At 51.8% G+C, this 21,098-nt stretch overlaps 6 protein-coding genes across 6 annotated transcripts; 3 read left to right on the forward strand and 3 right to left on the reverse strand.

The window, feature by feature from the left end:
• Window positions 1-1,380: 1,380 nt before the first annotated feature.
• EsH8_VII_000456 (carotenoid oxygenase family protein) lies at window positions 1,381-3,284 on the forward strand (the record flags this gene model as incomplete). Its single annotated transcript, XM_083270589.1, has 5 exons — window positions 1,381-1,590; window positions 1,709-1,832; window positions 1,944-2,320; window positions 2,404-2,541; window positions 2,628-3,284. The coding sequence occupies 5 exons, from the start codon at window positions 1,381-1,383 to the stop codon at window positions 3,282-3,284; spliced, it is 1,506 nt and encodes a 501-aa protein (XP_083128146.1).
• A 473-nt stretch (window positions 3,285-3,757) lies between these two features.
• EsH8_VII_000457 (uncharacterized protein) lies at window positions 3,758-5,322 on the reverse strand (the record flags this gene model as incomplete). The annotated part of the gene is made up of 5 exons (XM_083270590.1): window positions 3,758-3,832; window positions 3,875-4,118; window positions 4,237-4,446; window positions 4,538-4,626; window positions 4,699-5,322. 5 exons carry the CDS (start codon window positions 5,320-5,322, stop codon window positions 3,758-3,760), a joined length of 1,242 nt encoding a protein of 413 aa, XP_083128147.1.
• Window positions 5,323-7,299: 1,977 nt separating this feature from the next.
• Window positions 7,300-8,957, reverse strand: EsH8_VII_000458 (uncharacterized protein; the record flags this gene model as incomplete). The annotated part of the gene is made up of 5 exons (XM_083270591.1): window positions 7,300-7,993; window positions 8,093-8,478; window positions 8,531-8,550; window positions 8,605-8,627; window positions 8,692-8,957. The coding sequence occupies 5 exons, from the start codon at window positions 8,955-8,957 to the stop codon at window positions 7,300-7,302; spliced, it is 1,389 nt and encodes a 462-aa protein (XP_083128148.1).
• Window positions 8,958-12,400: 3,443 nt separating this feature from the next.
• On the reverse strand, window positions 12,401-13,628 carry EsH8_VII_000459 (uncharacterized protein; the record flags this gene model as incomplete). Its single annotated transcript, XM_083270592.1, has 3 exons — window positions 12,401-12,951; window positions 13,020-13,476; window positions 13,530-13,628. 3 exons carry the CDS (start codon window positions 13,626-13,628, stop codon window positions 12,401-12,403), a joined length of 1,107 nt encoding a protein of 368 aa, XP_083128149.1.
• Window positions 13,629-14,535: 907 nt separating this feature from the next.
• On the forward strand, window positions 14,536-15,715 carry EsH8_VII_000460 (uncharacterized protein; the record flags this gene model as incomplete). The annotated part of the gene is made up of 2 exons (XM_083270593.1): window positions 14,536-14,735; window positions 14,806-15,715. 2 exons carry the CDS (start codon window positions 14,536-14,538, stop codon window positions 15,713-15,715), a joined length of 1,110 nt encoding a protein of 369 aa, XP_083128150.1.
• Window positions 15,716-16,529: 814 nt separating this feature from the next.
• On the forward strand, window positions 16,530-17,447 carry EsH8_VII_000461 (alpha/beta fold hydrolase; the record flags this gene model as incomplete). The annotated part of the gene is made up of 1 exon (XM_083270594.1): window positions 16,530-17,447. One exon carries the CDS (start codon window positions 16,530-16,532, stop codon window positions 17,445-17,447), a length of 918 nt encoding a protein of 305 aa, XP_083128151.1.
• Window positions 17,448-21,098: the final 3,651 nt, after the last annotated feature.

Genomic DNA, 21,098 nt, shown 5'->3' on the forward strand with positions numbered 1-21,098 from the left:
GCATTGCCAACGCTGGGTTTGAGCCATGTAGCTATGACATGGAGATGTATTGGTTGCTGTCACGGGATATCCATACGGGCGACAGATCTACGAACAATATCTGTATTCGTAAAGCTGTAAACTGGCATGTGTTGAAGAAGAAAAGGAAAGTGGGCAGCGGAAGCAGCAGTTAAAGATATCGCGTTTGGCAGCCCGGAGATGGAATCCCCGGGCCCGACAGCTCCCGCCGCCTGCCCGCCTGCCCGCATTCTGGCTGGGTAATCCATTCACATCAAATTCCTGTTCGTTTCATGGGCTAAGCTTTTGGATTTGAATTGGGTCTTATTAAACTAAACTGTTGCCAGTCTATTTAGTGCATTTACTGGAAAAACTGTTCAATAAATTTGTTTTGATTATTGACTACACCTATCAAACTCAGTTAAAACCAAATCAACTAAAGTTGCTCAATTTGCGTTACTTGTAAGCCACGGTTTTAATGAAGGGCATGTAATAATACCAGCGGGAGAGAAAACGAAGACGAGGAGAGTATACATACATGCAAAATACAATACACGTACGGTTGATGGGTGAGCTTTCTTTACCAGTAACAAGATTCAAACGAACCATGTGCAAATACATACAAAGAATAACGATAAAAAGAAAATAATAAAATAACTAAACGAGCCAACAAAACCAAGAAATTTAAACCAAAAACATCGTCTCTGCAGCTCCTGGGTTAGTCAAACTCGGCCTATGCTTGTCATGAGCCTGCTGGTAGCACTAGAAAACATAAGCACGTTTCGTTGGAATAGCAGAAATACACTGCCCGCCAATCAGAGAAACAGGGGATGGCGACTGACCTGTCATGTGTCTTCATTACTCGCAGCCTTCTTCGTCGTCCTGATACTCGCCGGTCCCCGCTTACAAATATGTGGGTTGTGGACTTAATGACGACCTCTCGGGGAGATAGGGCCAAGTGGGCCAATCGAAGCCAACCAACTCATAAAAGTTAATGCGGGTGTAAGGAATGCAACCTCCTCGTGGCGGCTTATTCCACTGCTTTTCCCTTCTCCGCGTTTTCAGTAATCGATTTATCACTCCCGGCATTTTCGTCGTGGCGATGAATGTTGATTGATTGTAGTCGGACCGGGGTGTACAGCCCGGGGATAGCGGGGACTTCCCGGCGGCCGGGGCTTTGCCGAGTCGACCGTTTGCGGCCGTCAACGCGCTCGACCAACTCTTGTTCGAATTTAAGCCTCACCTCCCTCTCCGCACAACTCGGCGGGAAAACTCTGCACTGGCACAATTGCTATCATAACGCCTTCGACGGAAAAAAAATACTCTCACCGTTTCCCTTGATTATTCGTTGCTCCCTTTCCGTCCCTGCCAACCCCCGCCGCAATGGCCGGCCACTTCCGAGCCTCGCTCGCGGACCCACCCGCGAAATCCTTCCCGGACCAGCCCCAGTTCTCGGGCTTCATGAAGCCGTGCCGCTTCGAGGGCGAGATCCGCAATCTGGAGATCGCCGGCTCCGTCCCCGCCGAGCTGGACGGCGCCTTTTACCGCGTGATGCCGGATCCCCAATTCCCCCCCTTTGTTGAGAACGATCCTGTACGTTTCGCAATGTTTTCCTGGTGATTATACGAAATTGTTTGGTTTCTGGTCGGCTGCATATTTATGGAAAGCCCGGCTGGCCTTGACGCGAAATAAAGGTTAATTTGTATTTTAGTGGTTCAACGGCGACGGGAATGTGACGGCTTTTCGCTTCCACAACGGCAACGTCGATTTCCAGCAGAAATTCGTCCGGACGGAGAAGTTTACAAGAGAAAGAGAGGCCAAGCGGGCCCTCGCAGGTTAGTCCCCAGCAAAGTGCTCTCCTCGCCGAATCGTGCAGAAAAGAAAGAACCAAAAAAAAAAAGAACCAAAAAAAGGGGGAAACTGAACAAATCCGGCGCGAACAAAAGGGGCATACCGCAACAAGTACACCGACGCGGTCGAGTTCAAGGTCCGCACCACGGCCAACACAAACGTCTACTACTTCAACAAGTCCCTCCTGGCCATCAAGGAGGACGCGCCGCCGTACCTGCTGGACCCCGCCACGCTCGAGACGGTGGGCCTGTGCGACTTTGACGGCCAGCTGCCGAGCTGCACCTTCACCGCGCACCCCAAGACGGACCCGGCCACGGGCGAGCTCGTGTGCTTCGGCTACGAGGCCAGGGGGGACGGGACGCCCGACGTCTGCTACTTTAGCATCGCCCCCGATGGCAAGTTCATCCAGACTGTGTGGCTTGTGGCGCCCGTCGTCGGGATGATCCACGACTTTGCCGTCACTGACAACTGGGTACGCGGCTCTAGGCGCCATCATTTTGTCCTTTGACTCCAGATACACCACTTGTGCCGCGTTATTGCTGACAGTATCGTCAGGTCTTGTTCCCGATGATTCCCCAGATCTGCGATATTGAACGACTCAAGGCCGGGGGAGAGCACTGGCAATGGGATCCGAACGTGCCGTTCTACCTCGGCGTCCTGCCCCGACGCGGAGCCAAAGGTAGCGACGTCAAGGTAATTCAGACACACCACTAAGCCCAACCCACCCGTTCCAGTTGTTGTTCTCGTTGGAAACAAAGCTGACAGCCCGCCTCCGCAAGTGGTTCCGCGCCCCGAACGCGTTCCCGGGCCACACCACGAACGCCTACGAGACCCCCTCGGGCAACATCGTCTTCGACCTCCCGCTGACGGACAAGAACGTCTTCTTCTGGTGGCCCGACGCCGACGGCAACGCCCCGGACCCCCGCGACATCCGCGCGCAGTACGTGCGCTTCGAGTTCGACCCCCGCGCCGCCGGGCCCCTCGACCTCCCCGCCCCGACGACGATCCTCCGCCACGACGTCGAGTTCCCCCGCATCGACGAGCGCGTCCTGTCCAAACCCCACCGCCACAGCTTCTTCGACATGATGGACCCGTCGCTCGGCACCGACTTCGCCGCCATCATGCCCGTGCTGGGCGGCGGCCACCCGCTGTACAACGCGCTGGGCCACCTGGACCACGCCGAGGGCGCGCTGGAGGTGTACTACCCCGGGCCGAGGCACATGGTCCAGGAGCCCGTGTTCGTGCCCAGGTCCGAGGACGCGGGCGAGGGCGACGGGTTTCTCATCGCGCTGGTCAACAACTACGGCACCATGTCCAGCGAGCTTCACATCATCGACACGCGAAAGTTCGCCGAGCCCGTGGCCGTTGTCAAGGTTCCCATGAGGCTGAGGGCTGGGTTGCACGGTAACTGGGTGGATGCGAAGGAGCTGCGGTAGTTCACCAGGGTTCTTTGTGTCTTGGAAAATGGTCTTCATGGAAATTTATAGCATATTGCATGGAGTCAATGAATGCTGCAGACACTATACACCCTTGAATGAAATATGTTTCCACGTCCCCGTTATATACTGTGGTATCCAAAGCCTGCAAGTCTTCGCCCAGTAGAGGTTCCGAGGTACTGGATGGGGCAATATCTCGGTTCTCGTCCCTCCTCGGCGTCCCTTGAGGGCCCCCCGTTCATACCTGCACGGTAGATCCAATGGGTCCGAACCTAATGTCGGACCACGCAACCTTGCTGTTGCGACTGTCAGCAATTTGGATCACAACCCTGAGGTCACGTCGAAATTCTTACGCGTTGGGCCACATATCCGCAACTTCTTGCGGGTGGCTGCCCCCCGTTGAGCAAGGACCACGCACCGCTCCCGGCTGGTCGGGTGGTGCATTTACTGGAAATGTCGAATCCAGCCATAAGTTATTCGCCCAATGCTAAAATAAGAGCACGCCTGGTTAGCGCACCCGAGTACGGACTATCCCCGTCCCCGTCCCCCTAACAACAAACCCCGGGCTCGAGGGAAGGGGTACGACTTACATCGTTGGAGATGGACATGGCGAGCACCATCGGGCGTCGGAGGACGTTGTTTTGGGTAGTGAAGCCGCCGAATAGCAAGAACCAGTCCTGCTCTCCGAAGGTGTCGGCCCGGGCCCGGCAGTAGCCGTCACTCAGACCGCTGCCCTCGGGAAAGTCGGGGTAACCTGGCGCAGGCGCCTCGAATCTGACGCCATCCTGGACGAAGAACTGGGTGATTTGGGTTTCTTCAAACCTGGTGACGACCCTGTAAGTCCCCAAAAATTAGTACCCATCAATTCTCGCAGGCGTTAGAACACCTTTTTGTTATACGCAAGGGGGGAAATCGAGGAAGGGGGGGGCTGGGGGGGCTCAGTGAGTCTGACGTGATTTTCTTGCTTGTGTCTATCGTCTTGCCCCAGCCGTAAAAGTCCTTCACGTTGAGTCTGTACGGGTTGTAATCGCAGCCTTTCATGTCGCAAAACGGAGCCAGCTTTGTCTCGCCGCTGTTTATGTAGCAGTTGCGGTTGCAGACGAAATAGTCGTTCTTTCTGCAGGACTTTGAAATAGTAGAAAAGGAATGGCGATTGGAATTCCTTGGGCGCAGGACGGATCAGTTTACGTTCTGACTGTGTTTTTTTTTTTTTGGGTCTTGATAGCAGCCCGCGGAAGGGATGGCATCCTTACCAGACATCGAACTCGGGACAGCACGCGCCAAGGGCTCCGGTGCCGCGGTGTGGATCGGTCGCAGAAGGCGTCCAGTTTTCAAGGTTTGCCTGCGGAATGATACCAAGTTAGTCGCCAAAGCGCATCCTACAAGAGAATGGTGACCGCCGTCTCTAACGTACCTTGCCATCAACGAACCGGTTGCTCTGAATACAGCTCGCATCGCAGTACCCGGTCCCGTACTTGGCCCCGGCTTTGTTCAACGGGGACCGCTCCAACCCCCCGTCGGGATCCATCGCGACGAAGTACAGGGCGCTGTTGATGCCGCACTCGACCGACGAAAGCTCGACGTCGAACGCGAGCTCGTTGCCCAACAGCGTGAAGGTCTGGTACTTGTTAGCGCCCCCGTCGAACAGGAAGACGCGCGAGTTGATGTTGCGGTCGAAGGCGGAGAGCGTCGTGAACTTCTGCGTCAGGCTGCTGCCGTTGGTGGTCAGGCCGTACGACCCCCGGTAGTCGGCGCCCTCGAGCGCGCAGTTCGCGGCGCAGAACTCGGTCGTGTTGCAGTACTCGTAGTTCCACTCGTTGCCGGTGTAACAGTTGCGGAAACCGTCGACTTGGTGCAGCCAACGCCATTCCGCGTCCAGGACGATTTCCCCGTTTACTGTGTTGCATGCTCCGGCCCCGGCCGAGTCGATGCCGCATCGCTTCCACGTGAGCTTTGGGTGTACTTCTGGCATCAGAGTGCCCACTTGCTGCGCCTCGGCGAGAAAGGCCAGAAGGCCGGGAACGAGGAGGTAACGCATTGTATTTGGTCAGTGTAGGATGTCGCTGTGCTGGGCAGGTGGGTTGATTATCTTTCAGGAAAGGAAGCCAAGCGAGGTAGATTTATAGTTTGACGTCGACAGATTCGTGTTGACTATAACACAAACCCGTTGTCTATAATACTTACTATCTCCGTTTCTGGCATGCCAGCACACCCAAAAAGGATCAGTATAGTATATTAAACAGCCCATATTTGGCTCATCATGCAGCTTATAGTGGTGATCATGTGGGAGGGTTTCGGTGCCCGTACATCTAGCGGGACGGAGCGTGTATCTCCTTACGGATGCTGCGATGGCGTTGTTCGCTCTCGAACCGTTCGCCACGGGTGTGGTGGCTGCTGACGCAGGATCCTGTTTACACGAGTGTATTATGTAGTTGGGCGCTAACGTTCCGACCTGCAGACACCAAATTTGAGGCGCCCAGGTCTTGGCAGATAATTGCGTGGTTTTCATGCTGGAACATGCAAGTCTAGCTTTGCATAAGAGGAGACTTTGAGAAGTCATGAGGAGGTTATACATCTCTTTAAGGACAAAGGGGGTGTTGCCAAGGCAAAGTTCATGGGCCTGGAACTGTACTCTGAAGCCAACCAGCTACCAATTTCTGAAAACCGCTCGTGATGCCTATCATTGCTGTCTATACATTATAAACACTTTGGCAGGTCCGATTTGATCAAGAAAACAGTAAGGACTATTCGCGGTCTTGGTTACTGTCGTTTTGAAGTGCAACACATGGCCGTGTTATAGAGTAGAGTTCTTGGCGACTTATTAACTAGTTATTGACCTGTGCTTGGAATGCTTTCCCTAATTTTGTTGATATTGGAACACCGCAGTCCGCAATGGTTATTGTCTGTGCTAAACATGTATACCCAGTGGTTATCAGTGGAAAACTTCCGTTGCAGGCTATCAATGTTGGAGGACTACGTAGGTCCAACGTCAAAAGACATTAAGACGAAAGTCCTGTACGACTGAGAGAAAGAATCACTCTCAGGTACGAATAGCACCTGTGAATTTGTGGTCTCTACGCAACTGGAACAAGGCTGGGGTACTGATTGACAATCTCTCGTGTAACATATATAAGCAAGGCTATACGTACGCATAAGTCGTTGTTACATGACAATAGCTTGAAAACCAATGAATTTCGGTCAAGAATGTCCACCACACCAAATCACATATCGAATTGCTATCTCGGGGTATTTCTCAAAGAACAATAGTTCGCCTTCGTGACCAACCGCAAATAAACCAAACCCCCAAGAAGCATCCGACCCTGTAGCCATGCCCAATAATACCCTGTCCGTTAAACGCCTTGCTCAGAGACGACGACGGAATAAGAATGCTCACACCGAAACTCCGTACCATTAAAAACCGTCGAGGGCGAGGCAAGTCCAAGGATGCCGCGTGAACCCTGACCTTGCATGACCAACCATTTTGTTTCTCTGAAATGTTCCCCAGTCTAAAACGCGAATATCATTTTTAAAAAAACTTTTCCCCATCGGCCGCATATTTCGCTAATCCCATGTGTATATATCCCAAATCATGAACCCGTCGAAGGGGGTGTCGGTACCGGCCAACGCCGATACTGTGGACCTCGGCAGAGGCGATGCCTGTTTACGACCGTCTCATGACAGCCAGCAGCAAGTACCGAGGGGGGTGTCGTCTGACCAGGCGACAGTGGCTGAAGAAGGTGACGATAGCGCTGAACAGTGGAGCACGGGTCCGAATCCAGGCTGTGTGGAATCGCCGTGTCGGAGAACTCAAGATGGAAGCCGGGCCAAACGTCGTAGCGCGGGTACCTTTACAGCGAAAAATACGGCGACAAGTTTATCTGCGGCGTCTCATAGTCGTCATCCGAGCTTCGCCGCCGCTCGTCCCAGTTTGACCGTGTGTCGGACATAACCTCCCATGATTTGCCACCAGACGAAAAAGAAAGGGAAGAAGATGAAGAAGAAAAGACCCCGTCTCTTAGACGCCCTCTTTCGCCGTGCCAATGTTCGCGACCGACGTAGGCAGGCTGGGGTCCTCGTCGCAATTCGTGCCGTCCCATATCTTTGTGCTGAATTCCTGCGTCGCCCATGGTGCTTGTATGTCTGGAAGAGCCAGTGACTTGGGGTTGGGGTTCTGGAGCGCCCTCGTTGAGGAATCGTCGTCGTCGTGGTGTATCCCGTTGCCTTCATACGGATCGTCCAGAGTGATCTGAGTCGACTGGCTTCCCGTCGCCTGATGTCCTAGACCGGCTACCCTCTCGATTTCGACAACCACTTCTCTCGTCCTGTATATAGCCATCTTGGGTTGCTGTCCATCTACCGAATCGGCGGCGGCGGCACTAAACGAAGCCCTTCGGCTGCTGGGGCTCGAGCTCACGGCAGCAACATTTACACCTCGCAAGGGTGATAGTCTCGCAACGTTGTCGAGCTCGATGGAATTCGCAGGTCGGTTTTGATTAGTCGCGTCGGCCCCGCCAGCGGGGCGACCTCTCGCATAGCTGGGTGGTCGCTCGCTATATTCCGAAAGCTGATACGAGTCTCTGTTCCCGTTGAAGTCTTGCGCGGATAGTATGCCAAGATCGCGCTTCCGGGCAACCTTGCCGATGAGGTCGGCCATGGACATTTCGATCTTGAGCTTGACCATGTAAGCCAGAGGATGGAACTGCATATACCTATACGGACGTGCGTTAGCAAACTTGTGACCATGAAGCCTCGATCCCAGAGTGCTGGGATGCAGAAATATGTCCTCCATGCAAAGGCAAGGTACGTACACAAAGGTGTTGTTCAGACTCATCATAGCAATGATGAGGACGTCCATACTCAATGAGAACCCAATGATGAACATGTTGAACCTCGTCAGCCGCTGGTATTTGGTGAGGCCGTGTACAACCAGGTTTTTCTGGACGATTCGGACAAAGTAGATGTTGAGAGCGCCGTCGACAATAAGATAAATCACCTTCTCGCACCGATCCCACCAGTCGTTTATTTGGATGTATCTGTCAGAGATCTGCAGGCGAGCCGGGATCCAAATGTTGTAGACGGATATATTGATGGCAGTGATGAGCACGGCGACGCCGACTTTGAGTCGGAAGGAGCACTTGTTATTGGTAAGTAAAATGGCGCAGCGGTTGATAATGATTTGAAGCAGAAATTGGACCTGGCCAAGTTAGAATGTTGACAACGACTGCCGATACGGACAAAAAGCATACCTGAAGAGCCCATGTCGTCACTGTAGATATTAGCATGCGAGAACAGCAAGTAATAGGGTCCAGGGGGGACTCACAAATGCAGAAATAGAATGCAAAGCTGATAATGAGAATGGTGATTAGTGTCGGGTCCTTGCAATGTTTAGAAGCGCTGCTGGTCTTACCTCGGTGGTATAATGCCTTTCAGATGCAACCAACAAATGATACTGAAGATGGTGCACACAATAATCTCCAGCCAGATCATCCATATGTAGGAATTCCGGAAGATACGATTGCCTTGCCGCCTGTACATTCCAGTCGTCTGCTTGATCGCCGTCCATACCGTGAGCCAGCCAAACCCCAGGGTGAAACCCCAGGCCAGCGATGCGATGGCCATGTCATCTTGGGAGACCTCCTGGTACTTGAAGTGCGGGGAGAGGAGGGTGATCATGATGAACCAGCCGGGACATGATAGCAGCGAGGCTGACACATCTACAGTTGACTTTGTGAGTTGAGAAGCTTCATTGCAAAAAAGATCCGAGTTAGCAGAGTGCTCGGGCGTGGGAAAAGAAACGTGATAGGGAAAAGAAAGAAAGAAAAAACAGTACTTACCATAAGCATGGGTGACGGAGAGTGGTTCACGACGTCATGCGCACACGGAAAAGTCGAGATGCCTCGGGTCGTGATGAGGCTTCGGAGGGAATTGGGTTCAGTTGTGTTCAATCCAAAACCAAAAACAGAGAGCGGACGAGCATAGCGGGCTGTAGTTTTGATGCGCAGACGCTGGAGCTTTTGAGGCAGGCTCTTAGCCAGTAGGTAACGTAGCTTAGCGCTGAGTTTGGGCCCCGGACATTTGGTTTCATGAGCGAGTCATGGAACGGTACACCAAGGACGCTGCGGATGGTGTCGCCTGCAACCAGCCATTGGACGCTAGTCTTGGGATTCCATTGAAGCGAAACTAGTCTTGTGCCCTAGACTATCCACCATGGAAGGAAACGGTAGCTTCGTTGCTCTGTGGCGAAGCCCAGATGGGGAAAGCGTTGAAAGGATCATCTGCAGCGCCGGCCAGACCGATGGGATATAGAGATGAGAAGCAAAAGCAACACGTGTTAGTGGCTGGTTGTCCTCCCTTGTAAAAAACACAAAGCATGTGAGAGGTGTGTGTTGGCTTCATTGGAATCCCACCGGATAGAGATGGCCCATGCTGAGCCGCAACATAGAAAAGTTCTCAAAAAAAAAAAAAAAAAAAAGTATGCTGATTCTTCTATAGGAGTGCGAAGCCAAACATTGAACGGCATGGGTGAGGAGGGATGGCGGGATCGGCTGGCGCGAAGCGGTGAGAATAATGCAGGAGCAAATACGCCTGTCCATGCAGGGTAGCATCAGCCGTAATTTGCTGGACGACAATTCCCGAGCGAACCTTCCTCCCAACAGACTTTATGGCGACATGCAGAAGGAATTATTAGGGGGGGCCGTGGACGCAGAAGGCAGAAGAAGGCAGAAACCAAAAGGCTTGGCATCCCATCCTAGACGCGAATAATGTGCTCGAGGACTTTTCGTCTGCTCAGGGAGAAACAATCGTGGACGAATCGAACAGGAGAGGCTGCTGCCTTTCTCGCCAGGACCGCTCAAGCCGTACCCTCGCGGGGGCGCAATACGGAGCTTACAAAGTTCCGTGAGCACGTGGCACGTGCATGTGGGTGGAAGCTGTTCCTTGGGTAGACCTGGCGACAGAGGAGCCCGACAACTGCTTATATCCGCGGACAATGCATTGTTTCCGCAGGCTTTTCTTGAAACTCTGGTCATAATGGGCATGATATTGTATTCATTCGCCAAGCTTACCGTGTTGTTGAGGTCTGGGAGTGCCGCAGACGCTAAACAACAAGTCTCTCGATTGATAAGACCCATGTGGTTCTTCATGGTGTTTGTTGTCCGGATTTGCCTTCCGCCGCTTACTGCAGCAACTTGACTTGACAGTCTCTGCCTTGAGCGACCTCCGGATGCCAAGGCCGGTTATGTCGGATGGTGTTGAACACCCGTGTTGTGGAAGTGTTCCATCTCGGACACATGTGCGAAGAAGCCCGTCTGCAGTGCTTACTCGGGGAACCTCGGTGAAACTCGTGATACTGCAGCGTCGTAGCCATTGTTGCTGTAGTATTGCTGGAGGCTGCGTGCTGAAACTGCCCGCAGCGAGCCGTAGAAGTGCCGAATCTTGGTCTGGTTGGCTCATTTCCTAGATGAGGTGTGTCTTGGCCCGCGATCCCCTCGCTGGCAGACCAGAAGAGCCCCCCCAGGGATCGGCTCGCCAACAACTCTTCTCAGATCTCGAGGTTCATGGGGTGGCCGCTAATTCCCCATGTTGGCTTCTGGCTTGGCTCGCGGCCCAACCTGCATGGGGAAAGATTCGCATAGGCATGGCATTCCTCGCTTGCGGCGCCGCCAGACTAGCGGCTTAGGTTAGTGTATTGGCTTGGAAGAAAGTTACTGCCCCACCAAGTCATGAAAACAGTCGTTGTGCTCCCTGTCGATCACCATTTGGTGTGGGGAAAAAGTCATCGTAGTAGTAGGCGAGAACAAGCTTCCTCCCACCACCACCCAGTAGACAGTCAGACATTCTGCCTACCTCAGGCATCGAAGGGGAGAAAGTTTCCAGTTGACATACCGGTGGCATAACCTTCAGTCCAAAAAGGACTGTTTGCTGGCCCCGGCGAGAGAGGCATCGGACCGCAGGTCGCTACCGTGAATCTCACTGGCACGCTCAGATTGGATGGAAACATCACGTAGCATTAAGCTTTATCCGCTTCTCCACCGCAACACCTTAGCCCACCCACTACAGGGGATTGATCAGGCAAGTCCTCTGGGGTGGCATAGCCCGTGTCAAATCCGGCCTTTGAGGAACAACTCTAGAAAGATATATGCCCGCAAGATGCATGACCGGTCATGGCCGTTTCGGGTGTTCATGTAGGGAGACGTTGACTGGCTATTCATATTCGGCTGGTGTTGGCCAACACCCGATTTGGGGTTTCAGCAATGAATGTTGAGACGCGTCTGAAGAGAATGTGGCCCATCGTGAATCCTCAGTCCATCGTGTTGGGATAAACAGTTGCCATCCAATGTTGTAGCAGGCAGATAATTGAAAAGCGCTTGAAACAAATATTGCTGATGGAAATAACACAATGTGAAGTGGCACGGGGGAGGGAGCCGGTGGAGAAGATGCAACTTGGGAACGACTGCCCGTCACGTGTGGTCCACGTCGCGTCTGTTTATCAGGTTCCTTTCTTGCTGTCTCCTGACTCGGCGACACCCAGCTGCAGAGTACACTACACTCCAAGTACTTCTTCTCCCTAAAGACTGAAACTTGTATTATTTTGCTTTGCATTATAATTCCATGTACAAAGACACCAAAAAACACGTATGTACCCTCCCGCATCATACCCTCTCCCCATCAGCTACAGATTCCAAAGCCAGGCTGGCAACCGGCGCCACAGTACAGATCCGAGTTTCCGCAAAAACCATGCCTGCTGCAGCATTGATAGTTGCCGTTGCCTCTACAAGTCGCTTTCCCAGGACCGCAAGATCCATCCGTCGAGACCGGCAGTCCAGGGTCGCCGCCGCTGCCACCGGTGCCGCAGGTGCCAAAGCCTGGTTGGCACCCGGTCCCACAGTAAGCAGTCGTCGTTCCGCAGTAACCGTACGCGCTACAGCAGAATCCACTCCCACAAGATCCAATGCCGGCTCCGCAAGCACCCGGTACGCCAGGGTTGGGTTGTGGGGTACTTGTGGGCTGAGTAGGCTGGTTCGACGTGGTCGTCAGTGAGGAGGACGGCGAAGATGAAGGTACTGGCGTTGTGGGTGCCTGCTTGAACTTAGTTGAGCCTTTTAATTCCCTCTGTTTCACGGGCTTACCTGACAGCTCGCTAATTGCGCATTTGCTGCAGCTGCTTGCAGCCACAGCTTCATCGTGGCTTGGAAAGATTTGCCGTTGTATTTGTTCCCCTCTCCTCGGGTTGCCTCCCAGACTGCAACTCCGCCAAATGATGGCCGGCAGTAATAGGCGCTGATCAGATTCCTGGCCTGCTCGTGAGTGATGTAACTCCCAGCGTTTGCCGCATCTGGTGAACCGGGTAAAGTGATGAACACCTTGGCGTCTCTGCTGGGCGTGTTCGACAACCACTGAACCCAGGCGTCATAGGTGAATCCAGCTTGCTGGAACGACTGGCCAGGAATGTACGACGGGTTGCTCGAGACCCAAGTGGCAGCTGAGCAACTCGGAGTGTTGTAGAACTGGACAAAAATCATGTCGAACTTGACGGCAGAAATCATGGCAGCCATGCTGGCGTCGGGGACGACGCATTGGGGAGCGCCAGTCAAGTAGTATTGCTTCGATGCCATAGTAAAGAAGGTGCGTAAAAGAGTGACGAGGGCGATGTAGCCGGCGGAATTGTCTGTTTGCAAGTAGGCATGAGTATATTTTGCAGGAACCAAAAAAAATAATGGAACAGCTGCGGCTCACCTGTTGATGGATGTTCAATATCCATGTCAAAGCCGTCCACCTCAACAGCTTGTCCATTGTAATCGAACGGACGGGGACCGGTCCAGCTAGGGTCCTTGGGTCCGAACATATGCCAAAGGTATGTTGCCAATAGCTCGCCTTCGTATCTGCCTGTTAGCTGGTACGCCAAGACACCGCCTCCCAAAGACAGCAGAATCTTTTTGCCATATTGCTGCTGGCATACGGGAATCTGAGCGTTCAGACTCGGGCAGTTGGACTGCAGCTGATTCTTTGAAGGGTCGTTGACCCCGTTGAATCCGGGGCCCGGGTAGACCTGTCCACCGCATCGGTTACCGAAGTTGGTTCCGGGGTAACCATTCGCCTGTGCCGGAAACAGGTGCACGAAGGAAACAACAATTACGTCGATCTCGGGTTGCTGACAGTGGTATAACAGGTCGACCTGGTTCGGTCCTTGTCCCTATGCCACAGTCAGCGATGGCGCTCGTACTCACGGGGCATACGAAGCCACACATAATACAGTACGACGTTGTTCTTCGAAGTTGGATCAAAGACAGCGGAACATCGCGGGACAACGACACCCAGCAATGTGAGTAAAAGGAAAAGTTGCATCGCGAAGGGTATGCCTCGAGTATCGAACTCGAAAGTTCGGACTGAGCGAGCGAGAAACAATCAGTTTAAATCTAGGCGGCCTTGTTTACCCAGCGTGTGGTTTCGCGTGATGTTGTGATGCTATGGGCCAGCAATCTCGTGTCTCGTGGAGGTGTCGAAGGCAATGAAGACTTCAATGACGTAGGCAAGCAAGTAAAGACGGGAAAGGAGGAAAGACAATGACGTTCTGATTCTTTCCTTCTATTTACAATTCTGTGGACTTTTGCTTCTCTAAATAATCTCTGGAAAGAGAGCCGCTGCTGCACCTTCCAAGGACAAGGCGCGACCCATCACCGCGAATCCTCCTTCTCCTGCGGTCCAGCGATGGGCGCAAGTGTCAGAAAAGAAATGCTGCAGAAATAATCCTCCCTCCAAGAACCGAAATTATTGTTTTTTAGGATTCCGCATACGAAGCGATGGCACTGCCGGTGCAACTATTCCAACTGCGTTCCCCTCCTTCTGCAGGGCGACCGTAGCCCCTTGACTCAGCCTGCCACCGAAGCGGATATAGGGCATAGCGCGTCAGGAGGCTGGGGTTTATTCAACGCGACGCGTCAATTACATGCCCAAGTGTAACGTCCGATACTGATCCCGAGTTGTGACTGAGTGGTGTAATGACTTCGTCCGCCGTGCTGTACGTACTTAAGAGCAAGATTGGTCCGCTGTGGTGTTCGGCGCCTTCGGTGGGGCGACCGCCGAAACCGCCGATTGCCCCACCGAACCGCCGACCGAAGGATCAGCATCACACTGACCGGCCGCGTGGATTATCTGCCTGCCTGAGTTAAGCTATAAAGATGCCAATTTTCTCTTGCCTCTTTCTTTTTTTCCTTTGCTTTCTGTAGATTCTTGAATTATACCAAACAAAGTTATGGTCGTCCTTCCACAAAAGATGCGCTCCCTCGTCGCGCCGAGGCATTGCACCCCGGCTGGGTTTGAAGTGTGCGAAATGCCGGTTCCGACATTACCGACCCCGACGAGTGTAATCGTCCAGGTACACGCCGGGGCTATCATGAAAGGCGACTGTCAACGAGCTGCAGGCTCTCCCATTGTCGCGCTGCGCAAAGAAACGTATGCACTACTCACCAAATCTGAAAAGGTTAAAAACAAAGAAGCATGACTGATGCAATCAACTCTCTAGTTTTCCCATTAAACTTGGCGCTGAAGGTGCAGGAATCGTTGCGGCCATTGGCTCCGAGGTCAAGAGATTCAAAGTCGGCGACGCCGTGTACGGACTGTCATTCACTCGGCCGGCCTTCAGTGGACCTGACCCAGGATTCTGCTCCGAGTATGCATTGGTCGAGGAGAGACTTATGCTGCCCAAGCCGCCACACTTAAGCTTCGAGGAGGCTGCATCTCTTTCTGGATACGCCGTCACAGCATACCAAACCATCAGGCGCGGTCTGGTCTTGGCCGGCGAGGATAGCCTCGAAGGGAAGACAGTCTTCATCCCAGGAGCCTTGAGCGGAGGGGGCTTCGCAACCATTCAGATTGCCAAAAATGTCTTTGGCGCTGAAAAGATCATTTCAACCGTGTCCACTCCAAAGATGCAGCTTGTGGAGCATTACCTCCCCGGTCTGGTTGACCAGCTCATAGACTACACGACGACAAATGTCAAGGACGTGGTGTCTAACGGAAGCGTGGACTTTATGATTAACACGCAGTGGGACACACTGAGTCCCGGAATTCCGCTTTTGAACCCTCGAACAGGCGTTCTGATGTCCATCGCGTCGATCCCTCCGTCATCGCTGCTCAAAGAACTCATGGGGCCTGATATGGTTCCATGGTGGCTTGGTTGGGTGTTGGATTTGGTCCAACTTTGGTATGCTTTTAAACTGCGTGGCACCAACATCAAATATGAGTTCGTGTCAGGCAATCCAGAAATCCGGGAGGACTTGGAGAAAACGGGAGAGTTCATAGCCACTGGTAAAGTCAAGGGGGTCTTTCGAGTCGTGGATCTTTCGGATCTGAAATCAGTGAGGGAGGAATGCGAGAAGGTGAACAGTGGCAAAGGGGGCCTTGGAAGATGCGTTATTAGAGTTAGGCCTTAATTTCCGGATCTTTCATAGTATCTCTTTCTGCAGATAGTACTATCTTTTCTCATGCGATACAATCAAAAAGCGGCCGTTGTCTGACGCACATTTATAAGCAGGACCACACCAGCCTAAACTCCAGTACTTTCTCCTGTTGATGTTCTTATTCCATGTGGGAGTCATGTTATTGATTTCAATCGCAACACACAACGAACACTCAGTGCAGAACTGCAATTTATTGAATGTAATCAGACGAATCAGTGAACAAGGACAAAGAAATAAGAGCGAAACACTCTGAGAAAGAGCAGCCGTGGCTACTTGCCACATTTCAAAAATGTACGTGGCGCATCACCCGTGTGAAGAGTCTTCGGGTTAGAGAGGAGTGCATGTCAGTTGAGATTTTGGTTTCAGATCTCCGAAAAGCATGATTCGACGAGAAGTTAAAGAAAGAGACAGATTTATGCTATAAATCAAGTTTAAATTTGTTAATAACTGCGTCTAGACAAGCTACCAGTAAAGCTACTTGGCGTTCAAGCGGGACGTTCAGTTGACTCCAATTAGCGTTGAGAGAATTTGGGTACATCGCGGCGATGCGAGGAGCAGCAACAAATAACCAAATATCTGACAGGGGTTAGACAGGCGATTACGTACGACAATGTGGCGTGCTGTTCTGGTCTGACATAAGAACTTATGTTTATCGCGAAGTAAGCTGCGCTCCATACTGACTTCTAGGCAACCTCGTTGGCTATATACTCATCTTGCACTCCAATTTTGCTGTATCGTATTTTGAATCTAAGCAGTGTCAACTAGCCTTTTTTTTTCACCCGTTGCAATGTCGGAAGACCAATCCCTCGTCCTCCCAGATGGACGCACCCTCAGCTACACCACATTCGGCACAACTCCGAAGCCAAACCAGCCGATCATATTCCACTTCCACGGCCTCCCGGGCTCTCACCATGAAGGCCAGCTCGTTCACGAAGTAGCCTTTAAACACAACATCTTCGTCGTCGCTGTCACCCGCCCAGGCTATGGAGGCTCGACTTTCCAGCCCAACCGTGCCATCCTCTCATTTCCGCCAGATGTCCTCCACCTAGCAGACCATCTAAATATCCAGCGCTTTGCAGTCCTCGGCCTCTCTGGTGGTGGACCCTATGCCCTGGCCTGTATGCACTCAATTCCGTCAACGCGCTTGGCCGGCGCTGCCATCGTCTCGGGAATGTATCCGTCCGAGCTTGGTCTTGCGGGCATGATGCCGTTGAACCGCGTAATCTTCAATCTGGCTCCCTGGATGACTGGCCTCCTTGAAATTATTGCCGACTGGCAAATGGGAACCCTTGCTCGGGATAGTTCGCTTCCGGATAAACTTGCGCAGTCAACGGTGGATAGTTTTAAGGGCCGGCCAGTCGAAGACCAGGTAGCCATCCACGCCGATGATGGCAAGATCCTCGACGTTTTGGTCCGGAGCACGCGTGAGGCTGTGCGCGAGAGTTCTCGGGGATTTGCGTGGGAGGCCAGGCTGTTTGGAAGTCCCTGGGGCTTCAAGCTGGAAGACTTGGTAGTGGAGGAGGGGAAGTTGGTGATGTGGCATGGGGGAAAGGATATCAACGTTCCTCTTCGGATGGCTGAGCAAGCAGCAAAGATTATATCGGGCGGAGAGTTGAGGGTTGATCAAGATGAGGCGCATATTAGTTTATCAGCTCATAAGATGGGTGAAGTTATTGGGACACTGGCGGAAATGTTGAAAATCTAGTGGTCTGTGTCCCTAGTCACCATTTATCATGTACATTAATCGTGAAACCCTTGTCAAAACTCAACTTGTTTATGTTGTATTTGAATACAGGAGCGTCCGTGTGTTTTTTACACATTCCTGCGTGGCCGCTCTACCAAGTATGCTGTTCCTTCCTGTGAAATCTCTTGAATGATGTATTCGCCTATGGCTATGTCTCGTGGTATGGTCTTTCCGCCTGCTATCACACTCAGGTGAACTGTTTCATGCATCGTCGTAACCTAGAACATGATCCATGTCCATCAATACAATGCTTAATTGGGCTCGGATAGAGAGATGTTGGCTGTGCCATCGAAGAGCCCCGCCGTTGGAGCATTGGCAATCTGATGATTAGCTCCAAACCCTGGCTCGATGCAGAATAGCGGAACTCACAAGGTTATTTCGCCGTATATTCTGCATGCCCCCGGTGCCTGCATCAGCAAAGGCCGCTCCCTAGTCATGGCCCCTTCTTAGAGCGAACTCGTCATGGTTAGAATTATAGTTTTTAAGGCACATCCCCTCGCTCTCAGTCGAATGAACGAACTGCCTCTTGATTCCCTTTCTGGCAGGGAACCCACGCCAAGGATTGTGACCCTGGAACTGAAAATGGCCGAATCCTCATCCAAATCACCGGCGCCGGCCTCGACTTCAAGATCCGAGACAGCCTCGCCAATGAGAGAGCCGAGCGAGCCCGCCGTGGCGACCACCGAACTCGCTCCTGTTGAAGCTGAAGATACGGCCAGTGTTCGTGCTTGCTTCTGGAAAATGATACATAGAACTTGGATTATTGACCTACACGCCAGATCGACGGGACTACTTCAATTACCGACGATGAAATGTAGGACCCTCTTGACCCCATGAGGGTTTTTCTTTTTTTCTTTTGTGGCGCTAACGATCCAGTTCGACGTACACGGCATCTTTGACCTCAAGTATACTCAACTATCCTACGGAATATGGTCGACGCTATCACGCGTTCCGAGCGGGATGTGAGTGATGTGGAACCACCCCTCGCCCTTCTCCTCCCCGTCCGAATCTCCCCTCAATCTTTCCACCGTATGCCGTAATTTGACAGGCGACTAACAAGTAAACAGCGTATTTGGGTCCTAACGACGAGGTAATAACACATCGCAATCGCGTTTAGGGATTAAAATAGCCTACTAACCACTTTGAATTCTAAAGAGTGAAATGGATCGGCTTGACTGGAACCATATGCTGGTGACGACGACGATTGGTAGGAAGCTCTTCTTGGCCCCGGTTCAGCAGGAGAAAGTACACCATGTTCTTGATATTGGCACGGGCACGGGCATATGTATGGGACTTATTCTTGTGAACAAGCTGGCCACCGCTGACAACTTTACAGGGGCCATTGAAGCGGCAGATGTGTTTGCTAGTGCTGAGGTGAGTAAACGCGGCAGTCAAATTAGCCTGCTTCACCCCTGGCAGAACATTCTTGGGGCAAAAACTAATTGGTTCAGATTTTAGGAAACGACCTAAGTGCGATTCAACCGTCCTGGTAATATTCTTTCATCCAAAAAGCACTTACAGAAGAACCATCAGCCAACAGAGGCGCAGGGTCCCACCTAATGTCAAGTTCGAAGTTGACGATGTTGAGAGCCTCTGGGTTTATTCGCAAAAGTTTGATTTCATCTTCTGCCGGTATATGGCTGTATCAATCGCAGACTGGCCAAAGCTAATGAAGAGCATTTACAAGTATATCCCACAACTCACAGCCCTTTATTTCGGTGTTAATGAGTACCTAGGAACTTGAAACCCGGCGGTTGGGTCGAGTTTCAAGACTACGACATCTCTTTCGTATCGGAAGATGGCAGCTTGACCGAGGAGCATCAAACATACAAGTGGGGTGAGCTCTTGATAGAAGCTTGCGAGCAAGTTGGCCGCGATCCTTGTCCTGGGCCGAAGTTGGAGGGTTGGGTTAATGACGCCGGATTCGTTAATGCCGTCCATCAAAAATTCAAAATGCCCATCGGACCATGGGCCAAGGACCCGCACCTTAAAGATATCGGCATGGCAAACCTCATCCAACTTTTGGACGGGTTGGAAGGCTTTAGCTTTAGGGCCTTTTGCGGTGTGCTTGGGTGGTCTAAGGAGGAACTTCTAGTAATGCTTGCTCAAGTGCGCAATGAGTTGAAGGCTGGGATTTTCCGTTCCCACAATGCACTGTAAGCCCTCTCTTTAACCACCCCCCTCCCCAACCCTATCTTTGTATACCTACTTACCACGTTTTTCTTTTGAAGTCATGTAGTTTATGCCCAAAAACCCGAGGGCGGAGACGAGTAGGAGGACGAGGAAGATAATTAGCGACAATTCTCTGCCTGCAGCGGGTCTTCCGAGCCTTGTTGGAATGTTTTACGGTCTGTTATATTCTTTGCATTCTGGTATCATATTGGTACACTTTACATAGCATCCTGGTGGAAATCATTTGAAAAAGAAAGGTCTTCTAAGAAGTGTGGTCAGCTACCTAGGTTCTTGTGCCTCGCTAAAATAGAGAGCCGCCCTTATAAAGAACTCATACTATAAAACAGATATAAAAAGGGAATGGAATTAGAGAAATGCCGAGGATGAAAATTATCCTACAGGAGCACTTAAATACCGGTATGGGAGCAAGACTAAATGCATAAACAGACGAAAGATAAATTAGGTCAAATAAGAACAAAGGCCACGCGTGCCAGGCCACCTAGGACCCTCAGGCATTTACCCACTGGGCAAACAATGGGTTGATGACTCTGACTTTAATCCAATTAGAAGACATGTTCTGCGTGGGGAACCGCTGCTGGGGCATTAGCAAGCTGTTGATTAGTCCCAGCCCCCGGCTCAATACAGGGAAGCGAAACTTACATGGTTGTATGAGACCGTATATTCTGCAGCAACAAATGCCCATGTCTGCTCAGGGTCTCTTCAGAGCGAACCCCTCTTGGTTAGAATTGCCGTTTTAAAGTTCACCCCCCGCTCTCTTTCGAATAACCCACCCGTCTCTTTATTTACTTTCTGACAGCCACGCCAAGAGCCTTCAAAAAGCGGGCTGGAGTTGAAAATGGTCGACTCCTCATCCAAGTCACCGGCGCCTGCCTCAACTACAAGGTCAGAGACAGCTTCGCCGAGGAGAGAATCGTCAAGCGAGCCTGCCACAGCGACTGCCACCACTGAGCCCCCTCCTCTTGAAGCTGAAGATGCAGCCAGTGTTTGTGCTTTCCTTGTTTCTTGTAATCGCTGCTACATTGGGGGTTATTAACCTGAACATCAGCTCGATGAGACTGCCTCGACAATCGAGGACCAAATGTAGGGACCTCCCAGCGTTCCTGCTATTTGAAATGACACTGACGACCCAGTTCAACGTATACGGCTTCTTTGACATCCAGCGTAGTCGACTATCCTACGGAAAATGGTCGACGCTATCACGCTTTTCGAGCGGGATGTAAGTGATAGAAAAAGAATCCTATTCCGAACTATTGTTTTATATCTCTGTGGCATTTCGCAATAATACAGGTGATTAACCTGAAAGCAGCATACTTGGGCCCTAACGATGAGGTAATTCCAGGCCGTATTCAGTTCTATGAACCAACCCAGTTACTAACCAATCTCTGTCCAAAAGCATGAAATGGATCGGCTTGACATGAA

Source organism: Colletotrichum jinshuiense, chromosome 7 (assembly GCF_051148585.1).
Source record: "Colletotrichum jinshuiense chromosome 7, complete sequence".
NCBI lineage: Eukaryota > Fungi > Ascomycota > Sordariomycetes > Glomerellales > Glomerellaceae > Colletotrichum > Colletotrichum jinshuiense.